The sequence below is a fragment of the Oncorhynchus mykiss genome, chromosome 2, assembly GCF_057628025.1.
Source record: "Oncorhynchus mykiss isolate SJ-2025 chromosome 2, ASM5762802v1, whole genome shotgun sequence".
NCBI classification, from domain to species: Eukaryota; Metazoa; Chordata; class Actinopteri; order Salmoniformes; family Salmonidae; genus Oncorhynchus; species Oncorhynchus mykiss.
The window spans coordinates 73,186,107-73,211,374 of record NC_143023.1 but is presented as its reverse complement, the minus strand read 5'-3'; the positions used below and the strand labels follow the sequence as shown (position 1 = coordinate 73,211,374).

General features: G+C 43.8%; 1 protein-coding gene across 7 annotated transcripts in view; it reads left to right on the top strand.

Annotated features, from left to right (window-relative positions):
• Positions 1-25,268, top strand: part of scaper (S-phase cyclin A-associated protein in the ER) — a 116,052-nt gene that overhangs the window by 50,631 nt on the left and 40,153 nt on the right. For all 7 annotated transcript variants that reach the window (XM_090206745.1, XM_021571194.3, XM_021571178.3 and 4 more), the window contains 4 exons: positions 1,018-1,125; positions 12,399-12,535; positions 22,335-22,400; positions 22,521-22,647. In XM_090206745.1, coding sequence (XP_090062871.1) covers positions 1,018-1,125; positions 12,399-12,535; positions 22,335-22,400; positions 22,521-22,647 — 438 coding nt within the window. The remainder of the gene's footprint in view (positions 1-1,017; positions 1,126-12,398; positions 12,536-22,334; positions 22,401-22,520; positions 22,648-25,268) is intronic.

The following is a 25,268-nucleotide window of genomic DNA, read 5'->3' as shown; positions in this document are numbered from 1 at the left end:
ATAGAGTTGTATGGTTTGTTAAACTTTGAAATCAATGGTTTTTGTTCAGTATACATTTTAAAGTAAAATATCTGAGTCTCAGCATAATTTCGTTACCCTTGGAATTGCCCTTCTGCATCTTCTTTTTAAATACTGAGTGTTTTCAGCATTTTTGTTTACATTACTTTTCAAAGGCTCCCTTGTACCTCTGCACCAGCAATATGTTTGGAACATCAAATCGTAGTATCAAGTCACATGCATATAGAATCTTGAGAATCACATATCATATTGGCACTGAAGTATCATGATAATATCGTGTTGAGAGGTCCCTGGCAAATTGCCAGCCTTGCTATTCAGTGTGTCGTTTTCAAAACATGCCACTGTAGATGGTCACTCTGTGTGTGAGGAGCAAGAATGACAGAAGGGACATTAGTTAATCAGTTGGTGTGAGGAGTAATCATTGACACAGAGTAGAGGGATGAAAGATAAAAAATATTCTGCTTGATTTGTGATTGACCATCCTAAGGCAATCACATTAATGTTGTTATATAGGCTGGATCATCCTGAGTGGACCTGTCAGCCACAATTTCATACTGCAGTATTTAGTATGGTCCTGCTGTGCTGTCAGAAAGGAGAATATCATGAAATGCAGCCATGAAGTCATCTTCAGTTTAACAATGCTCTCATGTCTGTGTGACACATATAACATGCTGGTTGAAGAAACTACGCTGCCACACTTGCCACCTTTTCTTCTTTACCTTGTCAATTCATTCCACTAAAGGCGTATTGTGTTTAACATGCACAACATATGGATCACGATCTGAAGACTGCATTTAAGTTCCTGACACCTACTAAAATATTAGGTCTCACTATGTATTCAGTTTGTGAGTGGAGGTGGAGAGGAAACATTCTGTAAGATCTTATTGAAAACCAGTTGTAATGTATAGTTGTAGTGGCCTCCCATGGGGGGTGGGGACCTTGTTGACTGTCTCTGCCTACATTGTCCTCAGCAGTAACCTCTGACCTGTGTGTTTGTAGATCACCACGGAGGTACACCTATACAGCCACACCAAGGGCAAGAGGCACCAGCAGGCTGTGAGAGACAGCAGTAGCATCCAGGGACGGGAGCTCTCCGATGAGGAAGTGGTGCGTACCCCCAAGCGCTTAAAGGCCCAGTGCAGTAAAAGAAAATAAAATAAATAAATACAAAAAAAATATATATATATAAATAATCTCCATACCGTGAAATTGTGAACATTCTCATCATGCCCTTTTCATGTAAGAGCTGTTTGAAAAGACCGTCTGAAATTTCAGCCTGTTTTGGTGGGATGGAGTTTTCACCTGTAAATTTGTTAATAGACCAATAAGAAAGAGTTCCAAACCTCTGCCAATAACAGCTAGTTTTCAGTTTTCCCCTCCCCACTCAGACCACTCCCAGACAGTCCTAGCAAAATACTTGAGAAATTGCCCTTTGCTATGAATCTATTTTTATGTTTTTGACCATTATTTTCAATCAAAATCATACTAAGGTACTTAATTGTTACCCAGAATTTTAATATGATTTATATGATATGATATTGAGATGAAAAGGGATGCATACAGTGGGGCAAAAAAGTATTTAGTCAGCCACCAATTGTGCAAGTTCTCCCACTTAAAAAGATGAGGCCTGTAATTTTCATCATAGGTACACTTCAACTATGACAGACAAAAAGAGAAAAAAAAAAATCCAGAAAATCACATTGTAGGATTTTTTATTAATTTATTTGCAAATTATGGTGGAAAATAAGTATTTGGTCAATAACAAAAGTTTATCTTAATACTTTGTTATATACCCTTTGTTGGCAATGACAGAGGTCAAACATTTTCTGTAAGTCTTCACAAGGTTTTCACACTGTTGCTGGTATTTTGGCCCATTCCTCCATGCAGATCTCCTCTAGAGCAGTGATGTTTTGGGGCTGTTGCTGGGCAACACAGACTTTCAACTCCCTCCAAATATTTTCTATGGGGTTGAGATCTGGAGACTGGCTAGGCCACTCCAGGACCTTGAAATGCTTCTTACAAAGCCACTCCTTCGTTGACCGAGCGGTGTGTTTGGGATCATTGTCATGCTGAAAGACCCAGCCACGTTTCATCTTCAATGCCCTTGCTGATGGAAGGAGGTTTTCACTCAAAATCTCACGATTCATGGCCCCATTCATTCTTTCCTTTACACGGATCAGTCGTCCTGGTCCCTTTGCAGATAAACAGCCCCAAAGCATGATGTTTCCACCCCCATGCTTCACAGTAGGTATGGTGTTCTTTGTATACAACTCAGCATTCTTTGTCCTCCAAACACGACGCGTTGAGTTTTTACCTAAAAGTTCTATTTTGGTTTCATCTGACCATATGACATTCTCCCAATCTTCTTCTGGATCATCCAAATGCTCTCTAGCAAACTTCAGACGGGCCTGGACATGTACTGGCTTAAGCAGGGGGACACGTCTGGCACTGCAGGATTTGAGTCCCTGGTGGCGTAGTGTGTTACTGATGGTAGGCTTTGTTACTTTGGTCCCAGCTCTCTGCAGGTCATTCACTAGGTCCCCCCTTGTTGTTTCTGGTGTCCTTTGACAGCTCTTTGGTCTTGGCCATAGTGGAGTTTGGAGTGTGACTGTTTGAGGTTGTGGACAGGTGTCTTTTAGACTGATAACAAGTTCAAACAGGTGCCATTAATACAGGTAACGAGTGGAGGACAGAGAAGCCTCTTAAAGAAGAAGTTACAGGTCTGTGAGAGCCAGAAATCTTGCTTGTTTGTAGGTGACCAAATACTTTATTTTCCACCATAATTTGCAAATAAATTCATTAAAAATCCTACAATGTGATTTTCTGGATTTTGTTTTCTCATTTTGTCTGTCATAGTTGAAGTGTACCTATGATGAAAATTACAGGCCTCTCTCATCTTTTTAAGTGTGAGAACTTGCACAATTGGTGGCTGACTAAATACTTTTTTGCCCCACTGTATATCCTTTTCAACGGAAGTCTTACCTCAAATAATCAGATACCCCATCTGTCCATCATCCCAACAAAATAATAATATTGTGATATTAAATGAAAGTTATTGTTGTTTATGACAGGCTCATTATTATTGTTTGAATCATATAATGTTAGGCTCTCGCTGGCTTTGTGACATTATAAAGGGGACCTGAAATGTAAACAGTTAGGGTCTAGTGAGTCAGTTGAGGGGTGACATCACCCCCATATCTATAGGCCGCTCTGTCACAGAGCACTTTTCATGGGAAGGCTGCTCGTTAAAGGAAGAGGGTTTCTCAGCCTGCTCTGCAATATGAGATTTCCTTTTCAGCATGCTGCTCTTTGTGAGGCTGACAACTGTTGGTGCTATATGCAAAACCTTTGGCCCCAGCAGCTCCTTCATTCAATCCTGTTCTCACTGGCTGATCATTAATCCCACCACCTTCCACTCTAAATCATTTGCTTTCCAACTAATGCCCATTTCTCTGTTTGACAGTATGATAAACAAGGCATTGGCAATGAAGGCATGCAACTTTCCAATACAATACTATGGCCACAGCCAGTATCACACAACCTCTTCAGACTGCCTTTAAACCATGCAATGTAGGCTATGCTTTACACTAGTAGTAGCTGGTGGGGTATGAAATGGCTTAGCTAATGGGTCCAAACGATTTCAATGTATGTACTATGGATTATCAGCATGGTGTTCCCTGCGTAATAATGGCTCTTTGTTGTAACGGGATGAGACAAGACAACTCTACTGGACATGCTCTTATCATTTACTACACTATGTTTCAATTATGGGCTATTCAGCCCTGCTTTTGTCACACATTTTCATTCAGCTTTTGAGGGCAATCAAGCAGGCGTTGGAGAAATGTCCTGGGATTTTTGTTTAGATAGACTATGCTGGCCTTTCTTTATTTATGTCCTGCTCATTTTGGTGTGCAGTATTTCATTCATGCAACTGCCAACAATTTTCCAGACGCTGGTTCCATAACTCTTGCTGGAATGAAAGATTTTTAATTAAAATGAAGATGGTTGGCTGAACTGTACAGAGGTCACTACATAGTTTTTCAGTGGAAGCGGGCGGCAGATGCCCCAAAGCTTCATATTTAGTCATTTTCTCTCATTTTCAAGGACTTGCGAATTAAATAGAAAATACAATGATTATCAACAGGGCTGGATCGATGTGCCGAGAGAACGTCTGGAATTGCAATCACTCTCTTTACTTACACTTATTAGTTGTCAAATGTCCTGTTTTAATGATATACGCAATGTCCAGGGCCCCTCGGGTTGGACATATTGGATTTATTTATTGGTCACCCTTGACACAGCAGCACAAAAACACCAGTGACCTCTCCAAGGGAATACTCATCCCTTCCCAGCCCCCTCCTGCACCCTCAGCTGGGCTTCTGAGAATGGAGCTGTGGGACAGGCCTGGGCCAAAAGAGGGATCACTAGGCTGTGATGGACTCCGGCTTCTGGGTATGAGAGTTGACCTCCTGGAGCCAGCAGTAAACGAGGGTGGTGTTGATGATGAATCCCTTCTGGTGGCCAGAGACCCCTGTTGAAATACACAGAGTGCCAGCTGAAGTACCCCTGTCTTTACCAGGCTGTTAGAACAAAGTGTACAGAAACTGTTTGAACTAGATGAAGGAGTGAAGTTGCAGTTCAGATTTCCTGGAAGATAAAATATTAATTGAAACACTTCTAAAAATGGAAGGCATTGAAAGATGCATAGAGAATGAATATGCATTTTTTGTAAGTCTGTCATATTTATCATGTTCTGTGTTGCAAGTGCTACTTGAATGTCACAGAAAGGATTCTGTTCCATAAAACAAAGGTCCTGTGAGCAAGTTGCATGGATGGTGTGTGTAGCTGGATCCAGTGTGCCATCACATTGTACCCAACATGACATACCGCTGTCTATTTCACACCAAGTGCAAAGCCAACCTCTGAGTCCTGTGTCTTAGATTGTGCTCTAAAGAGGCCTGTCTTCTGGGCACTGTGGGGGTGTGATTTTTAGAAAGCCCTCTGGTTACTCCTTCCAGAACAGAGAAGAAGCAGTGTGAGGGAGCTCTGCCCTCAGGCCTGGCTCTGTGGCCTATTGTCTTCCTGCTTCATCCAGACACCTGTCTGTTACACACATCCTCATCAGATTACCTGTCATGATACAAAATAATCTTATAGTTAAATTCAAATAAAAGCATTAGGCAATGACATGGTCATGATATCAATTAATTCTGTAGATGAGTTAATATTTAAAATCCTTTCTGTCTTTTAATGTGATTTGTGAGATGGCTCATGTTTTTGAACAATTCCGTTAAGTAAACGGAAGGAGCATTGGAAGGGATAGGCTCTCAGAGATTACTGAACAGCTGCCTCTCAAGCAAGGCAGAGCCACGGTCATGACTGAAAGGCTCAAGAATTTCCTAGCCTATCCATTGCACCAATGTCTCTGGGATACAGATGCATCTTGAAGACGGTCTTGCGAGCACGGGGTACTCTTAATTTTTTTTCTGACATAATGGGATGTGGCCCCTTAAACGCCTCAGCTATGGCATGTTTGTCTGTTAGGGTAGGGTACACTACAACTTTTTAAATGCCGATACAAAAACTTCTCTGGAGATACGAACGGGCATTTTACTTGTCTGTAAAGGAATGCCACTTCTGAAGCGGGACTAACATCCATCACTAGGCGACCAGGGGCGTTCTGACTGGCTCAGTGGTCTAAGACACTGCATCGCAGTGCTAGCTGTGCTGCTAGAAATCCTGGTTTGAGTCCAGGCTCTGTTGCAGCCGGCCTCGACCGGGAGACCCATGAGGCGGCGCACAATTGTCCCAGCGTCGTCTGTGTTAGGGGAGAGTTTGGCCGGATGGGATGTTCTTGTCCCATCGCGCACTAGCGACTCCTGTGGCTGGGCGGACGCAGTGCACGCTGACACGGTCACCAGGTGTACGGTGTTTCCTCTGACACAGTGGAGCGGCTGACTTCCGAGTTAAGCTGGCATTGTGTCAAGAAGCAGTGCGGCTTGGTTGGGTTGGCTGCCTCTCCCAAGTCCGTACAGTAGTTGCAGCGATGGGACAAGACTGTAACTACCAATTGGATACCACGAAATTGGGTAAAAAAATTAATAATAATAATCACTAGACAACCAGAACAAATAATCTCGAACAACTGCACCTTGCCAGCTGCCTGCGTGCAGAACACTCTCTCCTAAAAAAGTACTTTAAAGTTTCCCTTACCAATACATTTAGTAGCTGCACATTAATCAGGAAAATGTATTGTTGCCAGGGAAACAATACAGAACATTCTATGCACGTTCTAAAGATACCGATTATTGGAGGACCAAAAAAGCCAATTTATTTATTTATTTTTATATATATATATATATATATATATATATATATACACACACAAATCAGACAGACAGAAAGGATTTTAAATAATGAAATTTTAAATAAGTAAATAATGAAACATGTTCAATTTGGTTTAAATAATTGTAAGAAAGCTAACGTTTCAGTTCCTTGCTCAGAACATGAACATATGAAAGCTGGTGGTTCCTTTTAACTTCTTGCGTCTAGCCATCCCGGATCCGGGATCGTGACTACAGCCTCAAGCTCATTACCATAACGCAACGTTAACTATTCATGAAAATCGCAAATGAAATGAAATCAATATGCTAGCTCTCAAGCTTAGCCTTTTGTTAACAACACTGTCATCTCAGATTTTCAAAATATGCTTCTCAACCATAGCAAAACAAGTATTTGTGTAACAGTATTGATAGCTAGCGTAGCATTTAGCGTTAGCATTTAGCGTTAGCATTCAGCAGGCAACATTTTCACAAAAAACAGAAAAGCATTCAAATAAAATCATTTACCTTTGAAGAACTTCAGATGTTTTCAATGAGGAGACTCAGTTAGATAGCAAATGTTCAGTTTTTACAAAAAGATTATTTGTGTTGACAAATTGCTCCGTTTTCTGCGTCACGTTTAGCTACGAAAAAAACCTGTATCCAGGATTGTGTAAATCTATCCGCAAGCTCATTAGCATAACGCAACGTTAACTATTCATGAAAATCGCAAATGAAATGAAATAAATCTATTTGCTCTCAAGCTTAGCCTTTTGTTAACAACACTGTCATCTCAGATTTTCAAAATATGCTTTTGAACCATAGCTAAACAAGCATTTGTGTAACAGTATTGATAGCCTAGCATAGGATTATCCCTGGCATTCAGCATGCAACATTTTCACAAAAAACAGAAAAGCATTCAAATAAAATAATTTACCTTTGAAGAACTTCAGATGTTTTCAATGAGGAGACTCTCAGTTAGATAGCAAATGTTCAGTTTTTACAAAAATATTATTTGTGTTGACAAATCGCTCCGTTTTCTTCATCACGTTTGGGTAAGAAAAAAAGAAAAAATTAAGTCATTAAAACGCAAACTTTTTTCCAAATTAACTCCATAAAATCGACAGAAACATGGCAAACGATGTTTAGAATTATTCCTCAAGGTGTTTTTCACATATCTATCGATTATAAATCCTTCATGGCAGTTGACTTTCTCTTCTGAAGAAATGGAACGCGCATGGACCTAGAGATTACGCAATAATTTTGACACAGGACACCGGGCGGACACCTGGTAAATGTAGTCTCTTATGGTCAATCTTCCAATGATATGCCTACAAATACGTCACAATGCTGCAGACACCTTGGAGAAACGACAGAAAAGGCAGGCTCATTCCTGGCGCATATAAGGAGACATTGGAACACAGTGCCTTCAGAATCTGGGGCATTTCCTGTATGAAACTTCATCTTGGTTTCGCCTGTAGCATTAGTTCTGGGGCACTCACAGATAATATATTTGCAGTTTTGGAAACGTCAGAGTTTTTTCTTTCCAAAGCTGTCAATTACATGCATAGTCGAGCATCTTTTCGTGACAAAATATCTTGTTTAAAACGGAAATGTTTTTTATCCAAAAATTAAGAGCGCCCCCTATCTCAAAGTATTTAACATGAGTCTTCAATATTCCCAGGTAAGAAGTTTTAGGTTGTAGTTATTATAGGAATTATAGGACTATTTCCCTCTATACCATTTGTATTTAATTAACCGTTGACTATTGGATGTTCCGTCCCTCTCCTCGCTCCTCCCTCCCTCGAACCAGCAACACAACGACAACAGCCACCACATCGAAGCAGGGTTACCCATGCAGAGCAAGGGAAACAACCACCAAGGCTCAGAGCGAGTGAAGTTTGAAACACTATTAGCGCGCGCTAACTAGCCACTCATTTCACTTCGGTTACACCAGCCTCATCTCGGGAGTTGATAGGCTTGAAGTCATAAACAGCGCAATGCTTGACACACAACAAAGAGCTGCTGGCAAAACGCACGAGAGTGCTGTTTGAATGAATGTTTACGCGCCTGCTTCTGCCTACCACCGCTCAGTCAGATACTTAGATACTTGTATGCTTGTATGCTCAGTCAGATTATATGCAACGCAGGACACGCTAGATAATATCTAGTAAAATCATCAACCATGTCAAATCAAATGTATTTATATAGCCCTTCGTACATCAGCTGATATCTCAAAGTGCTGTACAGAAACCCAGCCTAAAACCCCAAACAGCAAGCAATGCAGGTGTAGAAGCACGGTGGCTAGGAAAAACTCCCTAGAAAGGCCAAAACCTAGGAAGAAACCTAGAGAAGAACCAGGCTATGTGGGGTGGCCAGTCCTCTTCTGGCTGTGCCGGGTGGAGATTATAACAGAACATGGCCAAGATGTTCAAATGTTCATAAATGACCAGCATGGTCCAATAATAATAAGGCAGAACAGTTGAAACTGGAGCAACAGCACAGCCAGGTGGACTGGGGACAGCACGGAGTCATCATGCCAGGTAGTTCTGAGGCATGGTCCTAGGGCTCAGGTCCTCCGAGAGAGAGAGAGAAAGAGAGAATTAGAGAGAGCCCACATAAATTCACACAGGACACCGAATAGGACAGGAGAAGTACTCCAGATATAACAAACTGACCCTAACCCCCGACACATATAAACTACTGCAGCATAAATACCGGAGGCTGAGACGGGAGGGGTCAGGAGACACTGTGGTCCCATCCGAGGACACCCCCGGACAGGGCCAAACAGGAAGGATATAACCCCACCCACTTTGCCAAAGCACAGCCCCCACACAACTAGAGGGATATCTTCAACCACCAACTTACCATCCTGAGACAAGGCTGAGTATAGCCCACAAAGACCTCCGCCACGGCACAACCCAAGGGGGGGGGGGGCGCCAACCCAGACAGGATGACCACATAAGTGAATCAACCCACTCAGGTGACGCACCCCCTCCAGGGACGGCATGAGAGAGCCCCAGTAAGCCAGTGACTCAGCCCCTGTAATAGGGTTAGAGGCAGAGAATCCCAGTGGAAAGAGGGGAACCGGCCAGGCAGAGACAGCAAGGGTGGTTCGAAGCTCCAGAGCCTTTCCGTTCACCTTCCCACTCCTGGGCCAGACTACACTCAATCATATGACCCACTGAAGAGATGAGTCTTCAGTAAAGACTTAAAGGTTGAGATCGAGTTTGCGTCTCTTACATGGGTAGGCAGACCATTCCATAAAAATGCAGCTCTATAGGAGAAAGCCCTGCCTCCAAATTCTAGGGACAATTAGGAGGCCTGCGTCTTGTGACCGTAGCGTACGTGTAGGTACAGTGCCTTGCGAAAGTATTCGGCCCCCTTGAACTTTGCGACCTTTTGCCACATTTCAGGCTTCAAACATAAAGATATAAAACTGTATTTTTTGATGAAGAATCAACAACAAGTGGGACACAATCATGAAGTGGGACGACATTTATTGGATATTTCAAACTTTTTAAACAAATCAAAAACTGAAAAATTGGGCGTGCAAAATTATTCAGCCCCTTTACTTTCAGTGCAGCAAACTCTCTCCAGAAGGTCAGTGAGGATCTCTGAATGATCCAATGTTGAACTTTTTGGCAACAATGCAAAACGTTATGTTTGGCGTAAAAGCAACACAGCTCATCACCCTGAACACACCATCCCCACTGTCAAACATGGTGGTGGCAGCATCATGGTTTGGGCCTGCTTTTCTTCAGCAGGGACAGGGAATATGGTTAAAATTGATGGGAAGATGGATGGAGCCAAATACAGGACCATTCTGGAAGAAAACCTGATGGAGTCTGCAAAAGACCTGAGACTGGGACGGAGATTTGTCTTCCAACAAGACAATGATCCAAAACATAAAGCAAAATCTACAATGGAATGGTTCAAAAATAAACATATCCAGGTGTTAGAATGGCCAAGTCAAAGTCCAGACCTGAATCCAATCAAGAATCTGTGGAAAGAACTGAAAACTGCTGTTCACAAATGCTCTCCATCCAACCTCACTGAGCTCGAGCTGTTTTGCAAGGAGGAATGGGAAAACATTTCAGTCTCTCGATGTGCAAAACTGATAGAGACATACCCCAAGCGACTTACAGCTGTAATCGTAGCAAAAGGTGGCGCTACAAAGTATTAACTTAAGGGGGCTGAATAATTTTGCACGCCCAATTTTTCAGTTTTTGATTTGTTAAAAAAGTTTGAAATATCCAATAAATGTCATTCCACTTCATGATTGTGTCCCACTTGTTGTTGATTCTTCACAAAAAATACAGTTTTATATCTTTATGTTTGAAGCCTGAAATGTGGCAAAAGGTCGCAAAGTTCAAGGCACTGTATATTTTTTTTTACAAAAACCTCACATTTACATAACTATTCAGACCCTTTACTCAGTACTTTGTTGAAGCACCTTTGGCAGCGATTACAGCATACCTGTATTTGGGGACTTTCTCCCATTCTCCTCTGCAGATCTTCTCAAGCTCCGTCAGGTTGGATGGGGAGGTGACCAAGAACTCTGACAGACCTCCAGATTTCCTCTGTGGAGATGGGAGGACCTTCCAGATGGACAACGTTCTCTGAAGCACTCCACTAATTAGGCCTTTATGGTAGAGTGGCAAGACGGAAGCACCTAAAGGACTCCCAGAACCAAGATTATCTGGTCTGAAGAAACCAAGATTGAACTCTTTGGCCTGAATACAAAGCATCACGTCTGGAGGAAACCGGGAACCGCTCATCACCTGGCCAATACCATCCCTGCGCTGAAGCATGGTGGTGACAGCATCATGCTGTGGGGATGTTGTTCAGCGGCATGGACTGGGAGACCAGTCAGGATCGAGGGAAAGATGAATGGAAACAGAGCAGAGAGACACTTGATGAAGTCCTGAGCATTCTGGAGCAGGTTCTCAGACTGGGGCAAAGGTTCACCTTCCAACAAGACAACGACCCTGAGCACACAGCCAAGACAAATCAGGAGTGGCATCGGGACAAGTCTCTGAATGTCCTTGAGTGGCCCAGCCAGAGCCCGGACTTGAACCCAATTGAACATCTCTGGAGAGACCTGGAAATAGCTGTGCAGCGACACTCCCCATCCAACCACAGTTGAAGTGTACCTATGATAAAAATTACAGTCCTCTACATGCTTTGTAAGTAGGAAAACCTGCAAAATCGGCAGTGTATCAAATACTTGTTCTCCCCACTGTATATTGCAAAATTACTGCAGTAAATATATTTTAGACACAGTATTTGCAGCATACTGAAGTTGTACTACAGTTATACTGCACTCTGACTGCAATCTCTTTTTTAAGGGTCCCTCTGATTGATCAGGTTGATAACAAATAAAAAAGTCAAAACAATAAAGCTGTAAGAATTGATTCCCGATCCTGTTTGTGATCGCTATTGCACATGGATTATTGAGCACTTTAGCACATAGTTAACTGTCGGTCTTCTCTATCTCTAGTGTGCTTATGATGACACCGTTCTTTCAAGGGTTTCTTCTGAAACCCCTTTTCAAGCAGCAGGTGCACTGCCAACACTTAACAAAAAGAAATGGAATGCCTCATGCAGGCTAGACTGCTGAATGGATACTGTCATCTAGTTAGACCATTCCATCCTCTAGGATTCTGGATGACAGCATAATTGGGTAATTGATTTTTTTGCACATCCATCATGATTTTTAAATTGGGTTACATCCCTCTGTCTCCTGGTGGAGATATCAGCAGCATCTGATCTGACAGACCTGGTGTGGCGTATTGTAGACTGGAAGCAAAACCTCTACCTAATTCAGCATTACCATGGGTGCCAGGCAGCAGGTGGACTCACAGGCTTCTCAGTGCCAGAGGTTATGTCTACCAAGGAAAAATGGCACCCTAGATAATTGCCTGCCTTTTTATTTAACCTTCTTTCCTCACTCCTTGTGTCCATTACAATTTCATATCAGCATCACATTTGCTTACACTGTTGGACACATTTTTAATAATGAGCTTAGTTGTAATGAAGTGTTTGCATGTGTTTCAGGAGCATCTTTCCTTAAAGAAGTACATAGTTGACATTGTGACGGACAGCACTGTCTCCTCTGAGAGTGTGAAGGACGGAGAGGAGAGGCAGAAGGCACGCAAGAAGGCAAAGAAGCTCCGCGGACGCATGAACTCCAGGTGATGCATCCATCTCTCTCTCTCTCTCTCTCTCTCTCTCTCTCTCTCTCTCTCTCTCTCTCTCTCTCTCTCTCTCTCTCTCTCTCTCTCTCTCTCTCTCTCTCTCTCTCTCTCGTGACACCCTCTCAGGCACAGAGGACAGCGCTGCCTTCGGCAGGGTGCTTTGAGTGACAAGGCGATGGAAGCAGACGTTATGTGCATCACAGCTGTCCACAGAATAACACTGATGAGCTTAATTTATGGCCACTTTCTGTGATTGGGGAAGAAAAATGGGTATCGATCTGAGGCCCTGGCTTTCACCTGTTAAGAGCTCTCCCCCTAATTGCTGCCAGGGTTCTGCCAAAACTGAAGCCGCCTCCAGTGGACAATAGTATGTTAAAGTATGTGTAAACCATGCCTATTTTTCTTTCTCCGGGCTATTGATTTTTAAATGAAGTATCAAAGAAAATCAATAGTAATCAACAAATAGGAGGCAACGCGCCTCTGTCAGATCCCAGACATGGGATCAATCAGTTTAGTAGCCTGTCACAAGAAGGGAGGAAGGAAGGGGTTGGGGGACAGGATAGGGACACGGCAGTAGAGAGAAAGTTGTGGGATGAGCTGTTTGTCACGGGGCAGGTTGGACTATGACGGCCTGGGGGGTGCAGCACCTGAAATGACATATGTCTTATGCGCGTCGTTAACTCTTACGAGCAAACGGTCCTGTTTTGTAGTCACTTTTATTACCAGGACACTCACTCACCTTGTGATGGATCCACTTTGTTATACATTCTATTTTTAGCAGCGCTCACTAACATTTTAACTTAACTCAGCTTCTCAGTATATGTCCGACTTATGTTTTATTTAAAGGGGACTGGTAGAGGGGGCAGAAGTATCCAACATATTAAATATTTAGTACTTTATTCTATATAACTCGCTTTCAGTGAAGTTTGTCATGAGTGTTTCTGTTCCCTTATGGAGGAGCTTGCTGCTGAGAAAGTGACATGATCTGCCTCTGTTCACCATCCCTAGCCCCATCCCCAGCCCTCTCTCTCTCAGCCCCAGCTCTAACCCTGCTGAGACTAGCACTCAGAGGCACAAGGCTTTTAGAGGTAGTAAATAACACAAAGCCCCAACTAGCATAAAGGTGAGCAGTTCCATCGCTGAGTGGAAATGAGCCGTTTTATTGGAGCATGGCAGGGTGTCGGTAAAATGCAAGAGATGTTTTCATTGGACTCTGAGGCGGGCTTTTATCCCCTCCATCATAAACTGCTGAACACAGTTTAACCCACATTTTGGCGGTTTGGCTGTCTTTTTTCCTGTAATATTGGGCTTCTTTTCTGATGAAAATATGCGTTGGGATGCGTTCTGAACTTTGAAACATGGATTTGGAAGTGTGTACCTGCTCCTGTAGTGCAAGCCGTTTGGCTGTAGCCCGCTGTGTGTGTTTCCCTTGGCTGGGAACAGAGTCAGTAGTGTGTTAGTGGAGCTCAGAAGGAGGTGGACACACAAAGACACCCCTGTGTGGAACCTGGATAGGTCATCACAGCAATACTCCTTTCACCCAGTAGAGGAGCTGAAGGGGTCCAAATACACACAATGTTCCTGTGAGATGAGGCCCCAGGGAAACCACTAGAGGTTTCAGGCTCATCAAGCCGACTTGTAGTTAAAACAACCGGTCCATTTGGGTCCAACCCGACTGTTTAGCTGTTTTGCCATAATGCACAGTATATACAGTATCACAGCATCAAACAGTATACATGTAACAATATAAAACTAAATTGGTTACTTTTTGCCTCCAAAGGTAGACATTTTTACAGTGTTGGCTCTCTTTGTCGGTCAGGGCCAGCCCAGTCCAGATTAATAAAGAGCAGACTGTGATGAATTGATTATTAGTTCTGCATTGTAGATTTGTGCTTTTTCTCTTATAGCTGATTACTAATATTTATAGCCGCAGCCCATTTAGCCGAGCCTGCTGCCGAGCATGATGAATGGCTCAGCAATTGCTCCCCGTTTAACCTGGGTGGGTGTAAACCTGTCAGAGATGAAAATTGTAATATTAGGAATGACAAACGGGCCAGGTATAGTTCAAGTTCTGGTGACAGGAAAGCAGCAGCATTTTTTTATTCAGTCGTCTTGGAGGACATGTTAAATAATGTGATAGAATGATGGACCTCCGTCACCCCACTAGCCGTTTAGCTGATCGGTTTACTCAGCATGCCTATAGCATTTAAGGACCCTGACCTTGCCTTCACACCAGGCTCTGAATATCTCGGGGTAATGCCTCTTTGGTAATGCAGTTTATGGTCTGTTCTCACAGTAAACAATCTTTCTGTTTTCATACATTCGGAAAAGACAGTACTAATAGCGTTTCATGTTAAGTTTCTCTCAGCATTGGGAAAATGCATACATCCTTGGTTAATCCAGTAATCTTTGTGGGAATGTACGTACACAACTAGGTTTCACATGGGGGCCACATTTTTCGGAGCTAATAGTCGGAGGGCCAGAACATAATTTGCATATAAAATATTAGCACAACTAATAGGCCTACACAACAAATTGAACAAAATGTTTGAACACATCTGATGAATACATAATTTAAATGACAGTAACATAATTATTTCGATCTGATTACACTAATAAAATCCCCAATGTTTCTATTAAGTTCTTATTTTTGTCTTTTTCTGTGCTGTGATTAGTGGGGAGAAACAGGTCTACGTAGCCTACTGTAGGCTATACTTTTTTTAATGGCAACATTAGTTCAGAACAATTAGCTTTCTAGCAAGAGAAAATGTCACTCTCAAAGTAGAACCACCAACCTACAGGGCCCACCCTTGAGGTGAAAGGGGCAGCGACAGAGCTGACGTTTCTGATGAAACGGCGGTAGAAGTTTGCTAACCCCTTTATGGTGGTTGGGACTGGCCATGACCTGACCACATCTACCTTCCTGTTGTCCATCCACACTACTTGCTGGCTGATTTGGTAGCCTAAGAAGGAGACAGCCCTCTAATGAAGTTGGTACTTCTCAGCCTTGATGAACAGGTGGTTAGCCAGGAGATGTTTCGGGACTGCCTTGAACGTGAGTGATGTGATCCTCCAGGGTAGCCGAGTGGACCAAGATGTAATCGATTTACACGATGACCTGGCATCCGAGCATGTCCCTGAACACCTCGTTAACAAATGCCTGGAACGCTGACGGAGCGTTGGCTAAACCAAATGCCATCACCAAGTACTCATAGTGACCAGACATTGTGCTAAACGCAGTCTTCCACTCATCCCACTCCCGGATGCAGATGAGATTGTAAGCACTCAGTTTGGTAAAGAACCAGGCCCCGTAGAGCTGTTCGATGGCTTCCGGCACCAAAGGGATAGGGTAACGGTACTTCCTGGTGATTTCGTTGAGTCCTCGCTATTCATTACATGGATGTAACCCTCCATCCTTTTTGGCCATGAAGAAGTGGACATGCAGATAAAACCTTGTTGAATCGCCTCTGATGTAATCCTCCATGGCCTGGGTCTCAGCCACCGACAGAGGGTAGATGCGTCTGTGCGGAGGCGCAGACCCTGCCAGCAGTTCGATGGCGGGTCTTGGAAAATACCTCCTGCAGGTCCTGGTATACCTCCGGGATGTTGGGCTGAACGGCAACCACAGGACTCTCAACTGACTTGGAACCACAGGGAATGGGGAAGCAGGTCCTCCGGCATTCGGGTGATCACTCTGTGATTCCCATCCTCGACCATGACCATGGTGGGGTTATGGCGTTGAAGCCAAGGGAGGCCGAGGATGATCTTGTGACCCGGTGCACTGGTGATGAAGAAGGGGATGTTCTCCTGATGAATGGACTCAACGGTGAGGGTGAGTGGTTGGGTGATGTGTGTGTGTGTGATGGTTCCGGATCCTAATGGCCAATTATCAAGGGCTTGAACCAGAAAAGGAGAGTAGAGCGGGTAGGAGATTATGTTAAGAGAGGAGGCAAGGGTCTGGTCAATAAAGTTCCCCGCGGCATCGGAATCCACTAACGCTGTAGACACAGTACATAAGGGACAATCAACTAGTGTGATGGACACCAAAAATAGTTTAGCAGAAAGTGATGAAGATGGAATACTCACTCCTGCCCTATGAGGTGGAAGATCACGTGACCGTCCCTCTGCTCTTGTGGATCCCGGCGTGGGGAGGTGTAAGACCCCTACCTCCATGGGTTCAGGCTCTGATCCAGAGTGTTCCCTGAGGGAGGGGGAGAAGCGATGAGAGTACCGACGCTCCAGTAGTAGGTTATCCAGACGGATGGCCATCCCAATGAGTGCGTCCAAAGTGAGGTTGTCGTCTCGACAGGCTAGTTCCGTCTAGACCTCCTTGCGCAGACCTCTTTGGAATAGCGTACGAAGCGCCTGCTCGTTCCATCCGCTGGATGCTGCTACTGTCCAGAAGGTGAGCGTGTACTCGGCAGCTGTCTGGTCCCTCTTGCGTAATTGGAGTAAGCGCTCACCCCACTCTCTGCCCTCCAGGGGATGATCGAAGCTGCATTTGGACAGAGCCATGAGCCCCGCATATGAATCTAGCTCCTCTCCTCTCTCCCAGATGTCTGTGGCCCATTCCAAAGCCTGCCCAGTCAGCAGAGAAATAACAGTGGCAACCTTGGAGCTCTCGGTGGTGGGGGCTCCCCTCTGGTGTGTAAAGTAGAGTGAGCACTGAAGTAGGAAGCCATGGCATTTAGATGGGGTGTCGTCATATTTATCTGGGAGGGACAAATAGGCATCGCTGACCTGAGTAGGTTGCTGAATGGGCTGTTGTGCTGGCTCACTGGGTCGACTGGTTGTCGAGTATCCTCCGCTAGTTGATGGCAACGCATCCCGGGTACGTTTGAGACATTGCACACAAGAACCTCTCCCATAGCTGTCCCCAGTTGTGCCAGCTGGTCCTGATGTTGACGTAGAAGGTATCCCTGCTCGTCGACTGTCTGGGAGATATTTTGTTCTCCTGCTGCTTCCATTGTTTGAGTCAGTATTCTGTAACGAAAACGCTGTGAGTTGATAAGCAGGTGCAGGTGAAACATTTAATAAAACGATCAACGTAACAGTAGCATATATGCGTTAACACAGGATCAATACTGACTGGGGAAGGAACCTAAGAGAGTGCCAGATATAGGGGAGTTAATGGGAGTCCAGGTGTGCGTAATGATGGATCCCAGGACCGGTGGTTAGTATACCGGCGATGTCGAACCCCGGAGGGGAGGAGCGGGAGTAGACGTGACACCGAGACTCCTGATATTAACAGACATTAACAGACATCGCCTTTTTTTCTTTAAATTATTGTTTTATGTAGGATGCTACATTTTGGGCTAGCTGTCATTGTAAGTAGGCCTAATTAAAACATCCCACTTCTATTAGGCCACATTTCTCTATTGTGAAAGATGCTGTTAAGCCTCAGCCAGTTGCTGTCATTTTAAATACGCATCGGTTTAGAAGAAATAAACTCCAATAAAGCCCTCTTCTTGTTTGTAAAGTCAAATTGAAATGACGATTATTGTTGAAATGAATTACTCGACTGGTAGTTTTTCTCCATCTGTTTACTGTCGCCTACATTCGCTATCCTCATGAATGAAGTTAACATGTAACTTTTGCATTATTTAGGTGGGGTAACTTCCTGCATCGCAGGTCTGAGTTTTTTTTAAATTATAATAAAAAATTATAATATTCATCATTAATTTGGGGGGGGCAATAATATTGCTGGCGGGCCACACTGACCTACAGTGACAATCTGCTCTGGAGCCCTGTGTTTCTGATCATATTACCTTCCATTAACCCATCCAAATCCCTCTACAATACTGTATGATATTACATTTACAAACGCAGGTTTTTTCACAGAGCACTGTATGGATGTTGGATGTCCTAGCCGTGTCTGAGGCCTGGCTTAGGAAGGCCACCTGAAATTTCCATCCCTAACTATAACATTTTACAACAATATAGAACTCCCAAAGGGGGCGGGGTCTACTGCAGAGATAGCCTTTAGAGTTCTGTCATACTATCCAGGTCTGTGCCCAAACAATTCGAGCTTCTACATTTAAAAATCCACCTTTCCAGAAACAAGTCTCTCACCGTTGCCCCTTGTTATAGACCCCCCCCCCCCCCCCCCCTCGGCCCCTAGATGTGCCTTGGACACCATATGTGAGTTGATCACCCCCCCCCATCTATCTTCAGAGTTGGTACTGTTAGGTGACCTAAACTGTGACATGCTTAACATCCCAGCCATCCTACAATCTAAGCTAGATGCCCTCAATCTCACGCAAATCATCAAGGAACCTACCAGGTACAACCACAAATCCGGAAACATGGGCACCCTCATAGATATCATCCTGACCAACCTGCCTTCTAAATACACCTCTGCTGTCTTCAACCAGGATCTCAGTGATCACTGCCTCATTGCCTGCGTGTGTACTGGATCCGCGGTCAAACTACCTCCACTCATCACTGTCAAACGCTCCCTAAAACACTTCAGCGAGCAGGCCTTTCTAATCGACCTGGCCCAGGTATCCTGGAAGAATATTGACCTCATCCAGTCAATAGAGGATGCCTGGTTGCTCTTCAAAAGTGCTTTCCTCTCCATCTTAAATAAGCATGCCCCGTTCAAAAAATGTAGAACTAAGAACCGATATAGCCCTTGGTTCACCCCAGACTTGACTGCATTTGACCAGCACAAAAACATCCTGTGGCGTTCTGCATTAGCATCGAATAGCCCCCGTGATATGCAACTTTTCAGGGAAATCAAGAACCAATATACTCAGTCAGTTAGGAAAGCTAAAGCTAGCTTTTTCAAACAGAAATTTGCTTCCTGTAGCACTAATTCCAAAACGTTTTGGGAAACTAAAGTCCACAGAGAATAAGAGCGCTTCCTCCCAGCTGCCCACTGCACTGAGGATAGTCAACACTGTCACCACCAATAAATCTACGATAATCGATCATTTCAATAAGCATTTTTCTGCAGCTGGCCATGCTTTCCACCTGGCTACCCCTACCCTGGCCAACATCTCGGCACCCCCTGCAGCAACTTGCCCCCCCTCCCGCCCCTGCTTCTCCTTCACCCAAATCCAGACAGCTGATGTTCTGAAAGAACTGCAAAATCTGGATCCCTACAAATCAACTGGCCTAAACAATCTGGACCCTCTCTTTCTAAAATTATCCGCCGAAATTGTTGCAACCCCTATTACTAAAGCCAAGTTAATAAACAGATCACCAACCATTTTGATTTTTAAAAATTTATTTTACCTTTATTTAACTAGGCAAGTCAGTTAAGAACAAGTTCTTATTTTCAATGACGGCCTAGGAACAGTGGGTTTCTGCCTGTTCAGGGGCAGAATGACAGATTTGTACCTTGTTAGCTCAGGGGTTTGAACTTGCAACCTTCCGGTTACTAGTCCAACGCTCTAACCACTAGGCTACCCTGCTGCCCCTGAATCCCACCGTACCTTCTCCACTATGCAATCTGGTTTCCGAGCTGGTCATGGGTGCACCTCAGCCACGCGCAAGGTCCCATACGATATCATAACCGCCATCGATAAAAGACAGTACTGTGCAGCCGTCTTCATCGACCTTGCCAAGGCTTTCTTCTCTGTCAATCACCGCATTCTTATTGGCAGACTCAATACCCTTGGTTTCTCAAATGACTGCCTCGCCTGGTTCACCAACTACTTCTTGATAGAGTTCAGTGTGTCAAATCGGAGGGTCTGTTGTCCACAGTCTCTATGGGGGTGCCACAGGGTTTAATTCTCGGGCCCACTCTTTTCGCTTATGCTGCTGGTGATTCTCTGATCCACCTCTACGCAGACGACACCAATCGGCTTCCTATTTCGCAGCAAAGCCTCCTTCACTAATGCCGCCAAACTTACCCTCATAAAACTGAATATCCTACCGATCCTTGGCTTCGGCGATGTCATTTACAAAATAACCCCCAACACTCTACTCAGAAAACTGGATGTAGTCTATCACCGTGCCCTGTGCTTTATTACCAAAGCCCTATATACTACCCACCACAGCGACCTGTATGCTCTTTGACTGGCCCTCGCTACATATCCGTCGCCAAACCCACTGGCTCCAGGTCATCTATAAGTCTTTGCTAGGTAAAGCGCCACCTTATCTCAGCTCACTGGTCACCATAGCAACACCCACATGCTCCACTGGTCACCATAGCAACACGCACATGCTCCAGCAGATATATTGCACTGGTCATCCCCTAAGCCAACACTTCCTTTGGCTGCCTTTCCTTGCAGTTCTCTGCTGCCAATGACTGGAACAAATTGCAAAAATCTTTGAAGCTGGAGACATATCTCCCTCTCTAACTTTAAGCATCAGCTGTCTGAGCAGCTTACCGATCACTGTACCTGTACACACACTCTGTAAATAGCACACCCGACTACCTCATCCCCGTATTATTACTTACCCTCTTGCTCTTTTGCACCCCAGTATCTCTACTTGCACATCATCTTCTGCACATCTGTCACTCCAGTATTAATGCTAAATTGTAATTATTTTCGCCTCTAGGGCCTATTTATTGCCTACCTCCCTACACTTTTACATTTGCACACACTGTACCTAGATTTGTATTATTTTTATTTATTTTGTGTTATTGACTACATTTGTTTACTCTGGGTTGTTGTTTTTGTCGCACTGCTTTATCTTGGTCAGGTCGCAGTTGTAAATGAGAACTTGTTCTCAACTAGCCTACCTGGTTAAATAAAGGTGAAATAAAATAAATAAATAGATGTTAAAACATTTTTATTTACTCCAGGCCAAAAGTTTGCCCCTTTAGTTCATGTACTGCCAATGTGCATTGATTTACAGTACATAAAAGTACGGAAATAAAGCCATATTAATATTTTTGGAACTGTTACAACTGCTGAGGAAGACATTGATAACGTAGTGCAAAGACTAAAAAGTTAAGCACGTGAATTGATCATTTCAATGATGGTATCAAGTTTAAACATGCCTTTTTATATGGGAAGGTTGCCCTTGAGAGCAGACATTTCTGATTTGCTCATAGATATTTCTCTGATTGATAAATGTTTGCTGATTTAACCTTAGAAATTGTAAACATTGATAAAACCCCATAGTCAGTTTACCTAAATATTTTGTCTTTACTGGAGCTACACAACCTTTTATTTCAAGTTTTAATTCTGAGCTGGATTGACATTAACAGTGTTTCTAATGACTTGAGCCTTGTTCTGCCAGGACAGGTCTGGTCCTCTAGGGAGGCTCCACCTGTCCTCTTCCGGGGCCTGTTAGTTTATCAGCTGCTTTGTGTCTGACCGTAAGACCTTCTTTCTGTCAGCCTGGGATCTATAATAGCTCTTATCTGCTCTGAGATGCTGACTGTCTGACTGACAGACAGATGCTCTGTGTGCTACTAGTAGAGCCTGTTCTTTGCCATGTCTGCTGGTCTAATGCCACAGAGAACAGTTCTAATGACCCTGTGAATCTGTGGAGGTCATAGATTCAAAACACTGATGTCTTTGCTACCCGAGTTGGCGCATACCATTTACTATTTATTTAACAATATAGTTTAACAGAACATGTGATATGCCATTGTAAAGTGATGAGGGTGGAATGTCCTTATGAATTTTTAAAAGCAGTGAGGAACTATGCCCCTGTAGAATTGATGCATGATTTATTTAGAGTTACTGGGGGGGAACAGTTGACAGGCAAAATAAACACTTAACTTGATCTTTTTCTGTTCCTTCAGACTTCTCATCCTCCCCTGCCTTTTCTCTGACCACTGGAGTACTCTTTTCCTCTTATTCAAATACTGTTTTTTATGTTCCCTCTGTAGGGCAAAGGAGTACGAGACATCAATGGAGGCAAAGACACAAGTCCCCGACTCCCCATACAAGGCCAAGTTAGTTCCCTACTTAACATTTATGCCTTCTACTTCATCTACTTAACTGTAGTGAATATTGATGATACTGAAATTATAGATGGATGGATGACTGGACTAAGCCTCTCCCCCTCTCTCTAGGCTCCAGCGTCTGGTGAAGGACTTGGTGAAGCAGCTCCAGGGCCAGGACAGCGGGCAGTGGGCCAACACTAGGGTGTCAGGCCTGGACAGAACCCTGGGAGAGATCTCCCGCATCCTGGAGAAGCAGGTAAATCACTAACACCTCTCCTCCATGTCATATAGTGCTGCTTGGGTGTTGCTATGTCAGTGCTTAGTCAGTGTGGGTTGTGTGTGCAGTGAGTGGGACAGTTCTCTGAACTGAAGCGTTCTGTTTGGCTGCAGCTCTCTGTCTGTCTTCCAGTGTAGAGTATCACTTACTCCCCAACTCCTTGCCCCAGGTTATTTGTAATGCAGGCCAGATTAGCTATGTCTTTTCATTGGCCACATGTTACTAATAGAGGAGCAACCCATTACTAGACAGGCAAACATTTGCATGCCTCAGAAGTATATTGTGGGTTTATACAATAACATAAGGTTTTCCTAGAAAATGTAATCCAAAGGATCTCAAATTACAGTGGAGTATCAGGTATTTCATTGGTATTTGCTGCTTTTTTAGAAAGCTATATACTGAATGACAGACATTGATAACAACAGTTGACTTAAGTCAATGTAATGAATGAAAGAAATCCACTGTAGATGAGTCTTTGTTTGATGGTATTTTATGGAGTTGCACTGGGTTTATGAAGAGGACCTGTCACTGTGTTTATGAAGAGGAAAACATATAGTGACAAGCCATCATTCTTCTGCCAAGTTGCAGTTCAAGGTCTGATAAAGCACACTGTGCATGTTGGTGGGTGGGAGGATAGAGAGATGATGGTGTCTGGTCATTGACAGGGGGAGGGGTGGAGAGGCTATTACTGAATTTCCCCAGAGAGAGGGAGAGCGAGGTGGCAGGAGTGACTGGCACAGCAGTACAGTGTAATGAGAGAGGAGGAGTCCAGTGTGATGGTGTTCAAGCTGTCACTAACAGGGGAACTCCTCCCATTAGCTCCATACTCTCCCTGTTGGAGGTCAGGGGTCACTAGGCCTGGAGTCCTCCTCAATTCAACACTGGTATCGCTAGGACAGACAACTCTGTGTGGTTAAAGCTCTTTACATATTTATAGTTCATTAAAACAATTGAGGAAAGCCCTATTGTGAATTCATTCGAGTTTTGTGGGTGTAGAGGGGTGGAAGAGACTTCATTCAGTATGTCTGTTAAACACATTCTTCCCCCTCAGCCCAGAGCAGAGTGAGCCTGGGCTGAGGGGAGTGGGGTGGGCCATGGTGGGCTGGCCTGTGAACCAGCCTGGGGAGCACTTCCTCCTCTAATCCCAGGACAAAGGCAAATAAATATAGTCTCTGTCAGCATGGGTGTCTGCCCCCTGAGTCACTTTAAGTCAGGATCGTTTAGATTATTTGACCTAACAAGCATATCTCGTGTTATTGACTCACCTAGATATTTGTTTTTCCTCTGCGGTATCTGATTCAGTCTCCACTTTCCCTGCTAATTCCTTGAACAACACCCGACACTCCCCCTCCACGGCTGCCTCAGTCAGCCCCCCCCCCCCCAGTCTCCGACCCCAGCACGCCTCTCCCTCTGTGAGCACTAATGGGTTCTTTTTTTGTCAAACTCAAAAGAAGTAGAGAGCTTTTTCCCTCTAAGATTTTCTTTCAGGGCAATTTCTTACCTTTCTGCTCTCATACCTTGGTAATGAACTTGCATATTTACACACTGGCCCAAATTTGTTTGTCACTGCTTTCAAATAAAGGCTGGCCTTAGATGGAGAGAGTTTATGACACTTGAGGGACTGTCAGAAACACTGTGGTCTAAGAGCTGAAGAGTGGAGACTGTATTTACATTTTAATTTGCCAGCTGTCATGGGCTGGTTGGTCTCCCCTTCATGACTAACCGTTGGCTTGTTCTACCTGGGATGTGGAGGTGGGGGAATAGGGCAACAGAGTAACAAGAACATAGGGCCTCAAGGAGCCTGCCTGAAGTTGACGGATGTAGCCAAAATTAGCAGTGTCTGAATGTTGTGAAATTCCAAGGTTATATTTTGTATTCCTGCACACTGAATGCAATACTCACCTAAGACGAGTATACTGGTCTTGTAGCTGAAAATCATACTTTTCTCTAAATTCCTCATCCCCTTGGAGGGTTTTCTTTGTTCCACCTGGCTTAGATTGGGAGTGTTAGTGTGTCATAGATCCACTTTCCCCAAATGTTTGTTTTATTGAGCTTGTCAGATGAGACTAGGAGGACCAAACTGACAGGAAGTGTGACAGGAAGTGTGTCAGGAAGCTTATTATTATTCCTCAATAGTCTGGTCTATGGCTATAAGTGCTCACATTAAGCATTCAAATTGATGAGGTTAATTGTTATTTCACATCCAGGTTAATAATACACTTACTTTTGTAAAGAAATTGCAGATTTTGTTTAAGATTAGTACCATTTTTGTACATTTTTTTGGCTAAGGGTTATACTCCAATGAGTTTCAATGCTATTGTCGGCTTACCCCTATACAAGAAGTGTTAAGATTTGAATGATAAGTGTTATGGTTATTTAATCTAGTCTTGACAGCTATTGAAGAGAGGCTATGTGATTTACTATGTCGCCAAACCTTAACCCATCTGGAATTCTTTAGTTATTATGTTAACTACAGATTTTACTACAATAAATGAATAGAGTAGACTAAAGTTGGCCAGAATATGATCCATTCACATGACCTGCTCTTGAATAGGCCCTATTGTATGAAAATAACCCTCTTATTATGAGTTCGGAAGGAG